Source organism: Piliocolobus tephrosceles, chromosome 17 (genome assembly GCF_002776525.5).
Source record: "Piliocolobus tephrosceles isolate RC106 chromosome 17, ASM277652v3, whole genome shotgun sequence".
Taxonomy (NCBI): domain Eukaryota; kingdom Metazoa; phylum Chordata; class Mammalia; order Primates; family Cercopithecidae; genus Piliocolobus; species Piliocolobus tephrosceles.
The window spans coordinates 23,109,115-23,129,958 of NC_045450.1; the positions used below are offsets into that span (position 1 = coordinate 23,109,115).

A 20,844-nucleotide genomic window follows, 5' to 3' on the forward strand; every position below is an offset into this window, starting at 1 on the left:
GAGACTAATTATTTAAAAAAATTTTTTTTAAAGATTGCATTGACTATTCTGGTTGCATTTCTTGTGAATTTTTGGATAAGCTTGTCAATTTCAGCAAAAAGGCAGCTGAGATTTTGATAGGAACAGTGTTGAATATGTAGGCCAGTGTGGACGGTATTGCATTTTATAATATTAAGTCTTCCAGTCCACGAACATGGAATCTTTTTCTGTTTATTTAGGTCTTTAATTGCTTTCAAAGATGTTAGGTAGTTTTCAGTGTTTAATTGTGCTTTTGTGAAATTTATTCCTAAAACTTTTTGATGCTATTGTAGATGGAATTGTTTTCTTGATTTACTCTCTGGGTTGTCCACTGCTACTGTATAGAAATACAATAGTTTTTTTAAAGTTTTTTAAAAATTGTAAAACTCGTAAAATTTACCATCTTACCCATTTTAAATGTTGTAGTTTGGTGGCATTAAGTCCATTCACATTGTTGTGCAGCCATCACCACTATCCATCTCTGCATCTCTTCATCTTATGAAACGGAAACTCTGTACCCGTTAAATCATAACTCCCTATTGCCTTCAACTCTTGGCAGCCACCATTCCACCTTCTGTCTCTATGCATTTGATTATTCTAGATACCTCATTAGTGGAGTCACAGAGTTTTTGTCCTTTTGTGACTGACTTATTTCACTTAGCATAGTGTCCTTAAGATTTGTCCATATTATAGTGTGTGTCAGCCAATTGATTTTTGCATGTTGATACTGTGTCCTGTGGCTGTGCCGAACATGTTCATTAGTTCTAGTAGTCTTTATGTATATGGATTCATTCGAACTTTCTGTGTACAAGAGCCTGTCATCTGTGAATAGAGAGAGTTTTACATCTTTTCCAATTTTGGTGCATGCTTACTCACACATGCACTCTCTTTTTTCTGACTGGAACCTCCAGGTCAATGTTGAATAGGAAGTGGCAAAATCAGACATCCTCATCTTGTTCCTAATCTTGAGGAAAAAAGTATGCAGTCTTTATCATTATGTATGTTGTGAGCTGTGAGCCTTTATCAGGTTAAGGAAGTTTTCTTTTATTCCTATTTTGAGTTTTTTTGTCTCACAAAATGATACTGGATTTTGTCAGATGCTTTTTCTGTGTCTCTTGAAGTCATCATGTAGCTTTGTCCATTATTCTATTAACATGGTGTATATCGTTGATTTTCATGTTAAACCAACCTTGCATTCCTGGGATAAATCCACTTTGTGTAGTCCTGTTTGTATGTTGCTAGATTTGGTTTGTTAGTCTTTTGTTGAGGAGTTTTATGTTTGTATTCATAAGGGCTATTGGTCTGTAGATTTATCTTTTGATACCTTGGTTCTCTTTTGGTACCTGGTACCTGATTTGCTCTGGTTTGCAATCTGGGACCTTTAGCTGTTGGTTTTGCATCCACCTAATTCTGCATTGTGCTATAATAATTGTTTTTATGTATTCAGTTTTATTTTCTTTCTTTTTTTTTTTGAGACGGAGTCTCGCTCTGCCGCCCAGGCTGGAGTGCAGTGGCCAGATCTCAGCTCACTGCAATCTCCGCCTCCCGGGTTCACGCCATTCTCCTGCCTCAGCCTCCCGAGTAGCTGGGACTACAGGCGCCCGCCAGGTCGCCCGGCTAGTTTTTTGTATTTTTAGTAGAGACGGGGTTTCACCTGGTTAGCTGGGATGGTCTCGATCTCCTGACCTCGTGATCCGCCCGTCTCGGCCTCCCAAAGTGCTGGGATTACAGGCTTGAGCCACCGCGCCCGGCTTCAGTTTTATTTTCTACTGTATACACTTTTTCCTTTGGTTGCAACCTTCTTTGCATCCTAACCTTAGTTTAGTGCAGTGCTATGTGCCTAGTCTCTCCTGGCTAGCTATTAGTGTACACATTTTACATTTTATTTATTTATTTTTTTGGAGACATGTTCTTACTCTGTTGCCCAGGCTGGAATACAGTGGCGTGATCGTGGCTCATTGTAGCATTGAATTCTTGGGCTCAGGTGATCCTTGTGCTTCAGCCTCCTGAGTAACTGGGACTAAAGGCATGTGCCTCTGTACCTGGCTAATTTTTTAATTTTTGTAGAGACAGGGTCTTGCTATGTTGCCCAGGTTTGTCTCAAACTCCTGGCCTCAAGTGATCCTACCACCTTGGCCCTCCAAAGCACTGGGATTACAGGTGTGAGCCACCACACCTAGTCCGTGTACACCTGTTTTTTTTTTTTGTTTTTTTTTTTGAGACGGAGTCTCGCTCTGTCGCCGGGGCTGGAGTGCAGTGGCCAGATCTCAGCTCACTGCAAGCTCCGCCTCCCAGGTTTATGCCATTCTCCTGCCTCAGCCTCCCGAGTAGCTGGGACTACAGGCACCCGCCACCTCGCCCGGCTAGTTTTTTGTATTTTTTAGTAGAGACGGGGTTTCACCGTGTTAGCCAGGATGGTCTCGATCTCCTGACCTCGTGATCCACCCGCCTCGGCCTCCCAAAGTGCTGGGATTACAGGCTTGAGCCACCGCGCCCTGCCCCGTGTACACTTTTTACGTGCATCTGTTAAGTACTTCATCTGCGTTACCCAATTAGATCTTCACAACCACCCATTGAGGGAGGTCCAATTTGAGACGTCTCATAAATTAGATGATGAAAGCTTCAGAGAAATAAAATAAATTAAGGTTACACACATAGATAGTGGAATTGAGGTTAAGACCACTTCTATTTGACCTTTGGACCTAGGGGTTTTCACTGCATGCTATGCTGCCTAGGAAATGCTTATTTGAATAGATTGGAATTGAACTGGTCCTTAAAGGAGAAGTAACATATGGGTAAGAGTAAGAATTAAAAGGGTGCATTTTTGGCAGTCGTGTTGGGGTTACAGTGTTAGTAAAGGCAAGGAAGCAGGAATTGGAATCTAATTAGAGTGCCCAGCGACAGGGAGTATTGTACAAGTAGGACTGTTTTTTTGTCCCCAGAGCAGTAATTAGTCCTATTTGGAAGAGTGAGATTAACATCTAAAATAATTAGAAGATGTCTGGGCACAGTGACTCACACCTGTAATCCCAGCACTTTAGGAGGCCGAGGCAGGTGGATCACCTGATGTCAGGAGTTTGAGACCAGCCTGTGTAACATAGTGAAATCCTGTCTCTACTAAAAATTCAAAAATTAGCTGGGTATGGTGGCAGGTACCTGTAGTCCTAGCTGCTCAGGAGTATTGTACAAGTAGGCAGGAGAATCACTGGAACCAGGGAGGTGGAGGTGGCAGTGAGCGGAGATCGAGCCGTTGCAGTCCAGCCTGGGTGACAGAGCAAGATGCTGTCTCAAATAAAATAAAATAATTAGAAAATGAGTATTGCTTAATTAGAGGTCAAGGGTGAGGTTTGTTTGGATTGGAAAGAATCATGAAGGAATTAGTAATTAAGCCTTAAAAGAAGAGTAGGATTTGGGTGGGTAGATTTAGCAGACTGAGTTTTGGGTCAACTTTACCACAGTCTTGTACCATCTAACAAGGCATTAGGACTTTCTGATCCTCAATTTCTTTAACTGTCAAAGGGGAATAATACCAGTGCCATGTTTCAAGGTTGTGAGTTCAAAATGGATAATATCTCAGAATCCTTTGTAAGTGTTTTTGTCCTTATGGTGGAGTATCTATTATTTTCTGAGTTTCTAAACTCACTAACTTTCCTCAATCTGAGCTTTTAATTAATTTATTATTTTTGAGAAAGGGCTTTACTCTGTCACTCAGGCTGGAGCGCAGTGTGGAATGATCTTAGCTCACTGTGCAACCTCTGCTTACCAGGCTCAAATGATCTTCCCACCTCATCCTCTTGAGTAGTTGGGACTACAGGCATGCACCACCACACCCACTTAATTTTTGTATATTTGTAGAGAGAGGGTTTTGCCATGTTGCCCAGGCTGGTCTTGAATTCCTGGGCCCAAGCAATCTGCCTTGGCCTCCCAAAGTGCTAGAATTGCAGGCATGAGCCACTGTGCCCTGCAGAGCTTTTTATTTTGAATTAATTTCAGATGTAGAGAAATGAAAGAATAGAACAAAGAACTTCTGAATATCCTTAACCCTTAATCCTCAAATATTAACATTTAATCACATTTACTTTATTCCCCGTTTTTTATACATACTAAGTTTTACCATTTAAGAGTAACTTACAGACATGATACCCCTTTACTCCTAAACACTTAGTCAAAGTTATTTTCTTGGTAACTACAGTACCATTATGAAAATGGGCACTGTAACATTGGCACAGTCTTAATAGCAGATCTACAGATCTTACTCAAATTTTGCCAGTTGTCTCAATAATTCCCTTTAGAGCCAAACAAAATTTATTTTTTCCTGGTCAGGTCTTCAATCCAAGATCACAAGTAGCATTTAGTTTTCATGTTTGTTTAGTTTCCTGCATTCTGGAAGTTTCTTAGTTTCTGTTCTTCAGGACCTTGATATTTTTAAAGAATACAGGCTACTTTGTAGAATGTCCCTCAGTCTGTGTTTGTCTAATATTTCCTTATGACCTGATCAGGTTATGCTGTTTTGGCAGGAATAGTGCAGAACGGATGTGGTATTCTCACTACATCATGTCAGGAGCTGCCTGATATCCTTTTATCCCATTATTGGTGATGGTTAACTTCAACTGCTTGGGTAAGGTGGTCTGTGTCAGGTTTCATCTCTGTAAAGTTAGTATTTTTCCCCTTGTAATTAATAACATTATTGTTGGGAGATACTTTAGTGAGAGTACGTACATGTCTTGTTTCTCGTCAATGTGCTTACCTTAATCAGTAGGGCCAAATAGTGATTTTTAAAGTCAACCATTCTTCTTACATTAGTTGATATTTTACTGTAAGATTTGGTACTTCTCCCCATTCACTCACTGAGTCATTCATTCATATCAGTATGGACCCATGGGTTCTTATTTTATTCAGTTGTTTGTAATTTTTTGTTAGCATAATTTATTGCTCAAATTATGGTGCTAGTAGAAGCCCCTTTCAAGCTCAACTTCCCACTTTTTGAGATCCATACTGTCATCTGGATCCTTACTGCTATCTGTTTGTATGCTATTCTCCTTCCTTCCTAAGGGGAAGACATGCCAGCTAAAACTAAGCTAAGAAATATACAGCATTGCTGCCACTCTGTCTGTTGTCCTCTCTTCTTGTCATACTCTGTCACAAATATATATTTTTTATTAATTTGTATATGTATACATGTCCAGAATTTCTTTATGCACATACAAGGACATGTAAATATATATAGTAATATCCCTCCCAACACAAAAAGATAGCACACTGAGCCTTAGATTTTGTTTTGTTTTTCCAGTTAACTTTAAGCCTTCCTGATCCTTTCACATCTGATGTAGAGGAGACCTTTCTTTTGCAGCTGCATAATATTCCATTTTAAGGATGTATCCATTTTATTTAACTACTGTATTTGCAGATAATTGTCAGTTATTGTAAATAGCATGTTCGCCACCCTTCGATACGATGACCCCTTTCCACTTGCAGATAACTATTAGTTTTCCTTTAAAAAAATATACAAAACTTCATTTTATCCTATTCTGTTCATTTTACAGCTGAAGCTTTTGAAAAACTGATCTAAATCTCCAACTTCCTTACCTATTTTTGCTCCAGTTCAGTTTTCATCTCTGCTGTCTGGTGAATTCTATAGTTTTGAAGGTTACTAGTGATTTCCTGTTGTGTAGTGCTAGACTGGTTTTGGTGATTAATTTAGGTAGGAGGATAAAAATGAGAAAAGGAATGGGGGGTGGCAGTCAAATGGGAAAAGAGGAAGACTGGAAGGAAATAGAAGAAGGTGGGATCTGCAGGGGAGAAAGTAGGAGAACAGAATGTTTTTTGGCAGAAGATACGAAGTGTATTTTTATTTCTAGCTTGTAATGTACATTTGGCGTCTGTGTGAGGATGGGCTGGCTTGTGGTGTGTTGCTGACGGATAGGCCCTCAGGAAAGTTGCCTCCTGTTTTCTGTCTCCTAAAGCAAAATAGAGACACCTAACTCCTTGTCACATTGTTGTCATTTCTCCCTCTGTCTCCCAGGGTGGCATGCAGTGGCACAATCATAGCTCACTGCAGCTTCCAACTCCTAGGCTCAGTTGATTCTTGGGCCTCAGCCTCACGTGTAGCTGAGACTACAGATATGCACCACCACCCCTAGCTAATTGTTAGGATATTTTGAATTATCTCAGATTTATTCTTTGCTTTCTTTTTTCACTGCCACTGTGGTAGTTTGGGGAACTACACATTCACTTAGATTTTCGCAACAGTCTTCTCACCCTGTTTTTGCCAATTTATTGTCTATTCTTACCCAACACTTTCCCTCCCTTTTTCAATTCCAGTCAATGCTGGTCCCTGCAGTTGTCATGCTGACAAGTCTCCATACTTCACTTGTGCCCACACCTTTCTGTGCTCCTAAAAAATCTTACCTCTTTTGCAAGAGCCAAGTCAACTTCTTACTGCTCCATAAAGCCTTCCACAGTTGAAACAGCTCTTTTTTTTTTTTTTTTTGAGGCGGAGTCTTGCTCTGTCGCCCGGACTGGAGTGCAGTGGCCGGATCTCAGCTCACTGCAAGCTCCGCCTCCCGGGTTTACGCCATTCTCCTGCCTCAGCCTCCCGAGTAGCTGAGACTACAGGCGCCCGCCACCTCGCCCAGCTAGTTTTTGTATTTTTAGTAGAGACGGGGTTTCACCGTGTTAGCCAGGATGGTCTTATCTCCTGACCTCGTGATCCGCCTGTCTCGGCCTCCCAAAGTGCTGGGATTACAGGCTTGAGCCACTGCGCCCGGCCTGAAACAGCTCTTACACCTGTCTTATTTCACTACTCTTGTTTACAACCTGTACCAAATGTTTGTTTTCTTCAGATGTGTTCAGTTGTTCCTACAAAATTGTAGAAATTTTTTTCCTACAAAAAAATCATGTTTCCTGGCTGAGTACAGTGGCTCACCCCTGTAATCCCAGTACTTTGGTAGGCCGAGGTAGGAGGGTTGCTTGAGCCCAGGAATTTGAGACCAGCACCACCTCACTCCAGCTCGGGACAACAGAGTGAGACTTCATCTCTTAAGTAAATAAATAAGTTTAGTGCTTGAGATTTCTATTGGGAGCTGGTTCTGTACACCATGGAAATCTACCCCCTGCCCCACTTTAAAATTACTGTGTAATATTCCTTGGTGTGATTACAGGATGATCTAACTTTTCCCTATTGATTGGTTTTTGGTTATGATTTTATGCTGCAGTGTCTATCTTTGTACAGTTCCTTTTTCAGAGGATTAGATTTGAATTGATGGAGTATAAGATAGTGACATTTAAAAATTCGTTGTGTATAGATACTTCCAAATTGCTCACTAGAAGCTTAGTGCTAGTTCATACATACTTCCAATAGCGTGTACAAGAGTACCCTTCAGAAGGGATTAATTTTAGTGATATTCAGTGCTGGGAATGTGGGAAAAATTGACCAGCAAGTGTCAGGAAGCACAAGAACAGGAAGGGGCATTCTCGCCCCGAGGTGTACCCTGCTGCCTTGATAGGCCCTTTAAATAGAGACAGACTCTCACTAGGTTGCCTATTCTGTTCGCAAACTCCTGGCCTCCCAGACTGCTGGGATTACAGGCCTGAGCGGCCATACCCAGCCAGAAATGCATTCTTGAACAGTACAAGTAAATCATTTGTAGTGGCTACTGGAAGATGCGGGCAAAATTTGAAGCTTAGCTTGATTTGTTGTGTGTAATGTACCATCCTAATGTTGATCTATTTGTTTTTTCGGATCCAGATACTGCATTCCCCTAGTAAATGTATGAAATCAACTTTAAAATACAATTTACATACAGTAACATTTAAACGTTGAGTGTATAGGTGAATGATTTGACAAATGTATTACACCCTTATAACTACCACTCCAATCAAGTTAGAAAACATTTCCGTCTTCCTAGAAAGTTCCCTCAGTGTCATTGACTTTTACAGGCCACCTCAAAGGCTTTATACATGAGATGAAGGACTTAGTCAAGTTCTGATAAAAGGGGAGTCTGGTTTTTACAGACGAGGTAGATTCATAGAACTTACAGATGTGAGGTATCCTGCAAAGTAGCCTTCAGGGCATGAATGATTGCTAATTGGAGTGTTGTCTTGGTGGCAGGTGCATCAAACAGAGTGGCCCACTTAGGCCTTTCAAATCCATCAGCCCTTACTCCTCTTGATAGTTGTGGTAAATGATATAGTCAGATGTCTTAACTGAGTCTCTATGAACATTTAACTCCTGGAAGCTGACGTGTTTGGGCACAAGTTTTTTTTTTTGTTTGTTTGTTTTTTCAGTTGGCTTTCTGAAGGAGGAGATACGGGAAAAAGTATGACTGGTTGGCTGTGATGATGGTGTTGAAGAACAGAACTTACTCCCCACTGTGCTTATAGTATCAACTGATACTGTGATATTTCCTTGAGAAGAAATGTGTGGTACATCTTTTAAGTACTAAGGGGGATATTTTTGGCCAGGAAAACACTTGCTAGTAACCTCATCAAAAAGTCTTGAAAATGAAGTTTGAGAAAGGACAAAAGACTCCAGATAGAGACCATTACATGGAGTAAAATTATAGTGATGTAGAAGATCAGAAAAGGACATGTCTGTAATTCACAGCAGAACATGAAGAACAAATGCTGAAGATGCTAGATGTTTCTGAATAAGTACCTGTGATATTTTGACACAAGTAGGGTAAAGACAACCTTTTGGGTGCCACTGAGGACTGGTGAGTTGGATTCATGACTAGGCAATCGAATGCTTACTAGATAAGCTTTGTGCTAAGTGAGCAATCCTAATTCTTGTAAAAATACTAAGACATTGACATGTATGGTCATTTGCCCCCGTTTTTTCATGAAGAAACAGATTGAAGAAGATTAAGTATTTTGAGCTAGTAATCAGCTTTTAATCTTGACTTCTGCGTGTCTCGGGGTACGTAACATGACAGTGGTGTAACCTAGTTGCCGTTGTTTACTGATTTTACTCTGCTGCTCTCGTATGCTGTGGCTGTCTTGCTCCTTGCCTTCCCTGGGTTTGTAATGTGAGTGAGCTTGTTCAGTCTTACTACCTCCTGTACACAGAATTCAAAAGAGAGTGAGTCATGGCCACAGTTGGCAGGAATCTGTTATGTTACTCCATTAGCCACATGACAGTTCTGCTTGTAACAAAATGATAGCGAAATATAGCAACAGTTACCATACTCTTCTTCCAGTTATCCTTTTAGCTGATTTTAGTAGTCTTATACTTTACTAAGTTTTTATCAATTGTGCATGTCCTTCATTTCATTTTTCAGTGTCTGCATCTCCTCTCAGTCCGTTCCATCAGCAAAGCCAACTTAAATTTTGTTTAATCTCATTGCAGTGCACCTGTAGCAACCCCTTCCAGTTTCTTAGACACTTGCCTATCTTTCTTCTTTTATCTTCTTCAACATCCCTACTGCCATATGCATTCCAGCCTGGATAAATAATGTGCAGCTTCCCAAATGTCTAGTTCATATCTCCAAACCTCTCCTTGTCTGCCTGATATTCTTAGTGTCCTCTCTGGAAAACTTCCTCAGGGCAGAGTTAGGTATTTTCATTTTGTGTGATGCTTTTCTTTGGGTAACTGGTGATTTTGGTTGTTGGTATTATGAATGAAGGTTTAGGGTCTAGACTTTAGGGTGATGACTATAGGTAGCTGGAGTGAATTTCTTCCACCTTTGCAAAGGTTTCTTTGCCCAGTAGACTCCTTCCGTGAATGGGAAGGCTGATCTGTGTGAAGGGTGTTGATTGGCAGGCTTTACTTGACAGTGTGATGGAGAGAGTGGCAGCAGCCTCCAATAAGATGGGCTTTGTTCTGTGACAACCAAACCCATTCAAGCACCTAACAGACTCCTGTGGAAGGTTTTGTTTCTTTAGAGAGTATTTATTTGACTTAAGGCTGCATTTAGAAGCAACTACTACCTGTTGGCCGTGGAGGCATCTGAATGGGAAGTGGGTGGGAGGGGTTGAGTACCCTGGCTTTTTTATTCCTTAGACAGTCTTTTTGCCTCATGCTTTCTTGCTCTGGTCTTCTGGAACCTCTCTAGAGCTCCACCAGAAAGGATGGTACCTAAAACATCCATTTCAGACTGCTCTTGTGTTTATTCTTGGGTGGGGTGGCTTTTGCTTTTGCTTATCAGCTTTGAATAGAATAAAAAAGTAATAATCTTTTTCCCCGAAAGATAATAACCTGTTTCCTGAAACACATTTGCCCAGTCTGTCACTTTGAAATCCTGAACCACAAGTTCTGTTGACAACTTTAGCCATTTGAGATTTTAAAAATTTAAACAAACTAATATGAAGAATACATTATTAGGCTGGGCGCGGTGGCTCAGACTTGTAATCCCAACACTTTGGGAGGCCGAGGTGGGCGGATCACTTGAGGTCAGGAGTTTGAGAACAGCCTGGCCAACTTGGTGAAACCCCATCTGTACTAAAAATACAAAAATTAGCCAGGCATGGTGGCAGGCGCCTGTAAAGTCCCAGCTACTTGGGAGGCTGAGGCAGGAGAATCTCTTGAACTCGTGAGGCGGAGGCTGCAGTGAACAGAGATCACGCCACTGCATTACAGCCTGGGTGACAGAACAAGACTCCATCTCAAAACAAACAAGAGTACATGATTGTTTCCTAAGAATTGATAGAATACTTTGTAATGTTTGTGGAATATGAAATTGTTGTAATGCTGAAATACAAGTCACCTATTTATTATTAAGATTATTAAGTTATGTTCTAAAAATATTTACAAAGCTATTTAGGGCAAGGAAAACTAAAGGTAGCTTCCAGAAACCTAGGTGAGAGGGGATTGTGAGGTCTCAGGCATTGCCATTAGCTACTAATTGATACTTGGGGCCAGTAGCAAGGTAACTCCAGCTTAAATGAAGTTTACATTCTAGGATTGGAGGAAATTGCTTGTTTCCCAATGTAAAATTTGCTAATTTTAGGTTGTCTTCCTTGATATGATACTGAGATAAAAGTTGTACTACTTGTGGCTTATTAAAGTGAATTGTACCATATAGTGGCTATATAGTTAGGGTTAGGTTGCAAGTTGCATTTTATTTCAGTGAATGATAAAATAATAATTTGCCATGTCTTCTAATAAGAGTGAAAAAGTGAAAATGAACCTGTATGCAACATTATTTTTATCTCTCAATACATTTTGGGAAAGTTAATTGCAACTGTGTGGTTCAGGGATTTAGTGCAAGAAGAAGAACAGTTGATGGAAGAAAAGAAAAAGAAAAAAGACGACAAGAAAAAGAAGGAAGCTGCTCAAAAGAAGGTAGTATATGTATAAACTATTTATATTAAGCAGTTTAAACATAGAATTAAAAAGAAAATTACTCTTACAGATTTTTAAGGCATTTATTTGATTTAATGTTTTAGTTTTAATGGAGATTCATTTTAATATTTAATGTCTTTGAATATGCATACAAAGTAACTTGCTGAGTTTGTACAATTTAATGCATAGTTATTAATCTTGCCAATAGTTTTTCAAAGGTAAGTACATTTTATAGATCTTTATCTATCAAATAGCTATTCCTAGGTGTTTCATAATAATATCATTTTATAAGTGGGAAGAGCATGGAATTTGTAGCCAAGTTCAGAGGATTTGAAATCTCACTCTCCCACATGGCACATAGAATGGTGTGACCTTAAATTTTATTTAGCCTCTCTGGGCCTTAGTTTCCTTGTGTTTTGTTAAATGAGGGTTGAATTAAGTGAGATGATGTTATTATATGTAATACAGAAATAGAGTATTAAAGGAAAACATAATAGACATAATAGGAAGTAAAGTGTCAGTTTCTTTTTCCCTCTTTATTTAGTACCTGGGCTGATTTTTAAAGTTTGCAGTGTACATTAACCTTAAAATAAACCTAGGACATTGTTTACTGCAAGGGAATTCTAAACTAGCTAATGTAGTATAGGAAACTATAACTAAATGCAAAGTAAGTTAAAAAAATTTTTTAAATCTGTAATTATTAAAAATTTTCCAAATTGTTAATACTAAAAGCTGATAATAGCTAACTAAATGGGCACTCATCTCCTACTATGTCAAGGTTTCAAGACATTAAAATGTTCTAAAAGACCTTTGAAATTACTGTTTCAATTCTCTATTCTAATGAAAAATTATTTTAATTTCTTATATATGCCTCTTTTGAGCCAGGCATTGTGCTAGGAATTGGATGTAGACTATAGCAAGATACTTAGGACCACATTATTTAATAGGGGAAAACACAGGCTATAAAAGTGGCCGGTGAGGCATTTATGGGGAACTGTTGCAGTACAGAGAGAGAGGTGCATAACTCAGGCTGAGATGGGGCAGAGGAACAGAGAAATTTCCTTAAAGTTGAAATTAGGTGAATAAGGAGCAGAATAGAAAAGGATTCCAAACAGTGAAAACTCAGAAATACATGGTAGCCTCTATGTGTTAAAGGATGGGTTTTACTTGGGGGAAAGGGAGGGAACCAAGGGTAGAACTCTGAAGATCTGAGCTGGGAAAGGCTAGGAGGTTTTCTCAGGGCTTGGGGGAAAATGCTGAAAATGTTTTAGTAGAGTGACATAAAAGTTTGTATTTTAGTATGTTTACCTTGGAAAATTGTGGAATTGAATTAGAAGGGGTAGATACCAGAGTGTGAAATACTGGTGAAGGGACTATTAAAGTAACCCCCAGACTTTGTTTAAAGGATATAGAGGGAGAGTCAACTTAGATTGATTTGTAGGTTCCGGATGAGTAACTACATTTGAGAGGAGTTAATCAGGCTGGGGGATACAAGGAAAGGGGAAATGATAAATAATTCATTTCTACATGTCCTGAGCCTAGGGGTGTCATCAGCAAGTATTAGGGAGGATAATTAAGTATGAGATGAGAGGAGATGATGTGGCCCTAGACACCTGCCTTTTGGTTGCTCTTAGGGGTGCCTGGGAAGGGATGCATAGGTATATGAAATGGTTAGGGTTTTGGTAGTCTTCTCATGGTTTGGCATTGACTGATGCCTTGGGCCTCTGTCAGAGGCTGTTTATGTAGGATAGTCTTTGCAGTCTGGTTGGTCATTGCTTGGGATTTCTTATGAGAAAGTTATGTCCTCTGTAAGTCTGAGTAAAGGTAAAGGGGTAAAGGCTTATCAGACTCTTGTTCCATGGTGTGAAAGGCCGTTTGCCCAATGAAAAGAGCTTCTAAGAAACTTAAGAGGTTTATTGAAAAGGATGCTCGGGTATACTTTATGAAGATTCAGTAGTTTGGCAAGCATCTGAGTGTTGAATTAGGCTCTGTTGGTCCCTGTGTCTAAGGAGTTCAAGAATTAGCTGATAAGTCAGAATGTATGTGAAATGGCTAGAGAAGAGGCCTAAGACAATGTATAAATGTATTTGTTTGGAATTTATTCTACTTACTGAGAAATTTTAAGAAAGGGGTCACTTGAATGATATCTTTAAATATTGTGTTTTTGTGAATATAATTTTAAAGTTGTAACATATACAACAGTGGCTCTACTTGTTACAAGTACATCTTTACATTCTTGTATAAATCAAATCTCTAAATCACCAAGTCAGTATAGGTGGTCACTTATGTGTAGGCAGCTTATAAATAAGCCTCTAACACATGAATGGTGATTATTGTGCCATTTGACTTCTCACCGAATCTGAAGTGACAGCTTTTCTTACTGTTGCCCACTTCATTCCTGTCTCACCCCGTGGTTCCAGTCTCTCCCCTCAACCATGTCCTTACTAGAACCATCATCAGAAGCTTAGGGATATAAGAAGTTTTTCCTTCTTTTGCCAGATCTTCGGCACTGATAGGGTATTCCTGTGTGTCTCATAGACACATCAATAGTATCTCTGCCCAATGAACACAACATAAAGAAAGGTTTAATACCTCTAATAAATGTTAAGTTTAGCAGGCTAGGCCACTACTGTAAATTAGACTGTTCTCCAAATTTCAAATAATCAGCTTACAACTGAATTTGAATACAACCTGTTGGTGAAGTGAGGACAGCTGGTATTTCCATAGAGTGTTACCAGATAGCTCTTGAAAAGAAAAGAAAACCCCAAATGGCACACTTTATAGCCCATATGAGGAATTGTGAGTCATAGGGTTTTTAAGACAGGTTTCCTGCAACTGTTTTTTTTTTTTTTTTTTGTCTCTAGTAGGAGCCAGCAGGTGTATCTAGGCAGATATCTACATGAGCCAGGTGGGCAGGTCCATTTATATAAATGTTGGCATATAAACTCAATACAGTAAAAAGTCTATTTTATGTAATTTATATTTTCTTATTTTTGAAAAGGCCAGATATTACCTGTTCTAACACATTTGTTCATCTTTAATATAAGGAACCTAAGCATTAGAATGAATTAAGTGATTGACCTTGGTTTCACCATGGTGACAGAACCAGGAATATAATTGAAATTTCTCTCCTCCAGCTGGTGCTTTGCCAAAACCCTGTGCCATGACTTTATCCTTTTCATGCAGAACATTAGCTTATACTTTGCTTTATTTTTTGTCATATAAAGGTGAACTTTAAAATTGGGAAATAATATATTGTGATAATTTTTATAATAGGGCATAAAATAGGTTCTTATGCCATGAATACTGAAAATGCATACATTTAATAGTCCCCAGTGGCCACTGTGGTTTTTTTTTTTTTAAATTAACACCATGGGTTATTTTCTATTTTAAATAAAAAGCCAGATAACATAACTTCCTATAAAAACACTTAGACACCATCAAGGCCTTCAACAGTATTTTCATTATGATAGTTTTTATTATCCTATCATTTAAATATTAATTTAAATATTTAGATTCTTTAAAAGAGCTTTTTCACATTAAAAACGGTGATTTTTATTATATTTCAGCCCTAATACATTTGTAATTAATATGGAGACCAATGACTTGTTTTTAAAATTTTTTGAAAAGCCTTTTAATCAAAGATTATGTATAACACTCTTTTCTGTTTCATGTCTAAGAACCAGGGTTGTTATTTTGTGATTCTTGGGCTTAGAAAATAATTTGATAGAGCATGGAAATGTAGGTTCTATACTTTAAAAAAAGGAGAGGGGTGACAGTAGTAGCAGTAGGTTACTATGGATTTCTCTCCAGGTTCTGTTTTTAGAAGAAATTTCTTGAAGGGATCTTAAGGGAAATGTAATGAGGAGGAAAATGGAGATTGAGAAATAGGTTAATTATAGAGGGATAGTTTAGTGTAGCCTTTACTTTAAGCATGCAGTTGTAGTTCCTAGAAAGCATATAATGGTTGAGGGCCAAGGGGAACCAACAATACAAGTTGGGATCTTTTGATGTTGAGAATGTTTCAACATCCATGGACTTTTTGCTGTTACTGTGTTAAGAGCTGAAGGGACTTTTATAGGTGTTATTGACTTAAATATACTAAATTCAGGTTTAAATGAGACCTAGGTTTTAGAGAGCTTCCGGCTTTATTGCCATTTTTGAGGATCATATTCAGCAGCTTAATTAGTAAATTTTCTCAGTAACCTTGGTGGTAACATGACCAGGCCTGAGTTGTGCTCTCATTGAGGGCAGTTAGGTGTTCTCTTACAGTCTTGCCCCTTGTTGCACCTTACACTTCTCTTTTCCTCTTTTTTAAAACCCATTTTAGTCAACAGATCTGGATTCTAGACTGAGTGCTGATTGCTAAGTCATAGGAAAGCTCTCTGAGCACTAGGTATCTCATTTAAAATCAGTGAATTGAACTAGATTAATTATTTATTCTTAATATCAGGTTATAATACTTGGCACTGTTAAGACATTGTAGATGATTAGAAAAAAAGAAAAACAAGACCTGGAAATGGGATGAATGTAGAGTCAGCTTGTTTCCAACAGTGAGAGCCGGTACTGAGCCAAAGCCCGGCAGCGCCACAGCAGCAGCTGATGTCTGCTGGATGCTTTCTATACGTCAGGCTTTGTCCTAAGTGCTTTTATATGAGTTAAATCCCTTTAACCTTACAACTCTGAGACGGGTGTTTTTGCCACAGTTCTATAGATGAGGAAACTAAGCTTTAGAGAAGTTAACACATTTGACCAGGGTCACACAGTGTAAGTGGCAGAGCCGGGTAGGCGGTCAGGCTTTAGATCCTGAGGTCTTAACCACTGAAGTGTGCTTCAGGACCATGTTGTTGGGACAAGCAGTGCAGAGCCTGACAGGCAAAGCAAGTGGAGTGCTGTGCTCTGCCACTGCACTGCTGTCTTCAGTAATGAAGGATGCAGATGTGATCATTGCTTGTGGAACCATAGCTCAGATTTTTTTTTTTTAAGAATAATATATTAAAAATGGAAATCATTTTGCTTCTAGATTGGCCAGAATCTTTTAATTATCTGTGTGAGAGGATTTACAGTGATACTTCACATTTGAAGTGGTGTTGTATAGTTTTTCAAAAAAAATCTTCACATTTTATTATTTGACCCTCCTAATAACCCTGAAAGGTAAGCAGGACAATTATTTTGTCCATTTGAGAGATTAGGAAACTGAGACCCAGAGGGTTTAAATGATCAGATCATTTCAAAGTGAAAACAACCAGTCAAGATTAATTTTAATATATTTTATGTAACCTAATATAACTAAAAAGTTACTATTTTGACATGTAGTCAGTATAAAATATTATTAATAAGGCATTTTTTGTTCTTTTAAAAATATCGAATATTAGAAATTTGGTGTGTAATTTGCTCATCTCAGTTCAGACTGGCCACATTTCAGTGGTCGGTAGCCACATGTGGCTAGTGGCTATTGTTTTGGATAGTGCAGACAATTACTCTTAAAATGACTGACCCCACCTCGAAAATTCTTTTTAATAATTTGAGTAACGTACTAGGTCTGTAGACCAGCCCGCAAAAACCTGTTTTAAAGAAGTGGAACTCTTAGTTCTGTTTCTTCCTATTCCATGAGGAGCTCTTGGTTTCTGTAATACTACTTTCATTCCTTCTGTACATTAAATCCGATTCTTAGGGGCAGACACACCTTAGGTGTCTCCATGGGGCCATTCTCTGTAGATGACAGAATACTGAATGAGGCTGACCATTGTTTTGAAGCAACTTTTTCCAAAGAAGTTTTGTAGCATATATCCTTTATGTTGTAAGGCCTAAAAGAGCAACACTGTATACTTTGTTTTGTTTTGTTTTGTTTTGGTAGAGACGGGTTTCGCCATATTGGCCAAGCTGGTCTCAAACTCCTGGCCTCAAGCATCTGCCTATCTTCTGCCTCCCAAAGTGCTGGGATTACAGGCGCGAGTTGCACCTGGCCTACTTTGGGTTTTTATGTGGTTATTGTTTCTATGTTCTGAATTTTTTTTTTTTTTTAAGCCTTTCAACATGTAAAAGAAATTTTCTGCTAATTCTTTGGCTTCAGAAGATTATGCATCTTATTGTTTGACAGACATTCCTGATACCCAAAAGTGTTCATAGACTAATTTCTGTCTAATAAGACTTGTTTTTCTACTCTCAGATTTTAAAAATGATTTTTCCAGAAACAAATAAAGTGTTGTTAGCTAGTTGACTGGTTGTTTGGCATTGTCTTTCCATCAAAAATAAACTGTTTTTAATTTAAATTTTGATCCATGGAGTAAAAGATGAGCCTCCATTATTTTGTATTTCACTAGTGCTCTAAAACTTAGCAAAGCACTTAGGTGGTGGAACAAGACTCCCTGACTTTCTGGGGAAAGATTAATGTTTGGTGTGGCTTCAATATTAGGGTAATTACTATAGCTTTTACCATATATATCTATAATAGTATAATTTAAAATGGTATCTTTGATAACAGTAATTTCATATAACTAAGCAAAATGAATTATGCCCCATGGCAGCTAAGAAAAGCTTTATCGCCATTTAGAAACAACTCCTGGTTATTCAGTTACATAGTCTTTTCTCACCTCCCTTCCTGTTCTTGTATCTGTTATTTTCAGGATTCCCATAATATTGATTTTGATCAGCAGGTTGATTTTTTGCTTGGGCTTTTCTGTCTGGTTCTTATTGAGGCCCTTGGGAGTTTGAACTAGTCACCTCGAGGCAACCCTGCTGTCCTCAAGCCCCTCTCCTCAGTTTTGGTGTCAGAAAATGAAGAGCAGATGTTGGAAGGCAATGAAAGCGGAGTTCATGTCAGTTCAGCTTCTGATCACAGTAATTTTAACGGATTGTCAGATGTGTCAGAAGTGATAAATTAGTTTGAAATTTTTTTCCGCTCAGAAATACATAGATACTTAAAAGTTGACTAAGTTTAATTGCAATAGCAGCCTAACCTCCAGGAGTTAATTTTATTACTAATTTGGCTAAAGTGATTATATACAGCTTTTCTTACAGAAAACTTAATTCATCTTTTTATCACTTGCAACAATTTTTGAAGCCATTTAAACATACAAAATATATTAAATCCGTTAAATGTAAAGGTGACAGTTGGTATAAAAATCATTTTTAAAGGACATGAGAAAAGTGCACCTCCCATTTAAAAAATTATATACTGTCATACAGTGATGTCTTCTATGCTTAGTGTCACAAAAAGTAGGTTTTTTAAATTAATAAACATAGTATCAGGGATAATGGGGCACATCTGTGGGAAAAGCATGCTTTCCTTGCATATCTTTTCCTGTGCAGTTCATCTGTTTGAGAAATTCCTCATTTAATAAAGGTATATATGTCTTATAGTAATATATGAACATTTTGTCATAACAGTCCATTTCTTTCAGTTTCATATTTACATTGTTTTTTGTTTGTTTGTTTTTATTTTAGGCCACTGAACAAAAAATCAAAGGTACGTTGTTTAAAGCTATTTTTTTATCCCTTTTTTCATTAAAGCAAGGTTGTTTATATGCATTTTTATTCATCTCAAGGATGGGAGAGAGAAGAGCATGAAAGAAATGGGTGGGCTAAGACTTCTTCAGTGACATACCTTGGGGTCGTCCTTTGGGGTTTCATGGTTATTGTGGTGTATGTCACCACATTTATAGTGCACTGCCTCAGAGCTGCCTTAAAGCTGTCTCATAGGATAAGAGTAAGCACCGCTTCCTAATGTACTCCCTTGTTTTGAGTCTTGGGGCACAGGCACCTTTCTTTCAGTCTTCCTTCTAAAAGTCTTCTTGTGTGGGGTAACCTCTAGGACCCCACTCTATCCCTTGGGAGTTCTGCCTCCTTTATATCTTGTTCTCTGAAGAATGTTCCCCATTCCTTCTTATAGGCAGCTAGTGACATCCATCTCTGTATTATCACTTAGAATAGTAGATTGCAAACCTTACACATTGTGTCAGATTGAACAGCACCCATTAGACCCCAAGCAAAAGACACTGGAGTGATAAGGAAACAGGAGACTACCTCCTCTCAGGAAACAGGAGAGTAATTCCTCTCAGATCCTGAATCAGGAGTTCTTCACCCTCTCAGGAGTTGACTACTTGGTAATGAAAGGTGTAAAGCTCTCAGATGCTGAACTTGTTGGGCCTTAAGATTCTGAGTTTTTATTTTAAGCTCTATCAAAAGTATAATCTTACCCCTCAAAAAGAAAGATGAATGAAGGAATGAAATGGTTCAAAGAGGAATGAAATGGTTCAAGCATGATTCAAGACAGAGATAAAAAATAACATGATGTGGCTTACAGTAGTGGTATTCCATAACATGATGTGGTACACAGTGCTGGTATTCCTAGAGCGTTAAATACTCAGTGATAAGTGGGCAGGGTTGAGGCTGAAAAGATAGGTAGGGCCAGGTAAAAGTGGGTTAATTTATGTGCTGTTTGTACCAACGAGCTTGGACTTTTTATGTGACAGGCAGTTAGGAGGCATTCAAGACTTAAGCAGAGTGACGTGGTGCTTTGTTTCACTTTGTTTTCCATTTTTTAAAGCTATCAACTACTGTACGTGGAAAGTATTGGTTAGAAGACAGGTAGGGATTTGAAAGGTAGAGCTAAGAGAAGAAAGGCATTGTGAGCAGAGGAGGCAGGTAGACAGCATGGGAATACAACATGCATCTTTTGTCTCTAGAGTTGGGGAGGAAGCGACCGAATATAGGCTCGGAGATAGAGAGAGCCACAGGGCTTCATGCTGGTTAAGCCAGCAAAGGTGTTTGGATTTGGAATGTCATGGTCATAAGCTGTGCTTTAGAAACTTAACTTTGCCAGTAATGCCTAGAGTCACCAGTAGAAGTGAGACTAGAGAGGGTCATGAGGGTTTGAACTGAGGTCTTGGCAGAACAGGTAGAAGGTGGGTGACAGATGTGTGAGATATAATTGACAGGACTGGCAACTGATGAGATCAGAAGAGGAATTGAAGGTGCTGTTGTGGCTTTGAACTTGGAATGTCTAAGACAGTTACAAGGATGTGGAATGTAGGGAGCAACATTGCCAAATTAGTAGGAATGTTACCAAATTAATTTTCCTAAAACTCTATTTTCCCCACCCCTCTCCCCCACATAGCAATGGTAAGTTGTCCCTAGTTGTTCTTGCTTCAAGACCAAACTCCTTTGCTTAGCTTTAAAGGCCCTCATTAATCTAATCTCCCTTGACCTAACCAGCCTGTTTCCCATCACTCTTTACACTTTTTAGAGCATTCTTATCTCTTTCATGTTCATTCTTGTTTCTTTTTTATCCAATTTCTCAGCCAAGGATGTCTTTGTCAGGCCTTTCAGGTTTCCTAAACCTCTCAGAGTTCATCCTCGAATGGGTCTCTCTAACTACCGTTGATATCTCCCTTTCCAGTTTCTTAGGCTGTTATAATCTCAAATTTGGGCACTTGGTTATATTCTTAGATTTTTGATTGATCCATGGATATTTGTTTCTTCAACATCTTTGAGTACCTAGTGTTTATATCATTTCTAAATGTAAGTAATTTTTTTCTAGCCTT

General features: G+C 38.6%; 1 protein-coding gene across 7 annotated transcripts in view; it reads left to right on the forward strand.

The window, feature by feature from the left end:
* TNRC6A (trinucleotide repeat containing adaptor 6A) overlaps window positions 1-20,844 on the forward strand; it is a 100,716-nt gene that overhangs the window by 10,540 nt on the left and 69,332 nt on the right. For 5 of the 7 annotated variants that reach the window (XM_026455373.1, XM_023192898.2, XM_023192897.2 and 2 more), the window contains exons 3-4: window positions 11,212-11,299; window positions 18,746-18,767. In XM_026455373.1, the coding sequence (XP_026311158.1) occupies window positions 11,212-11,299; window positions 18,746-18,767 (110 nt within the window). Of the gene's footprint in view, window positions 1-8,304; window positions 8,733-11,211; window positions 11,300-18,745; window positions 18,768-20,844 lie in introns of all 7 variants that reach the window. The other 2 variants (XM_023192899.3, XM_023192901.3) reach the window with 2 other exon arrangements.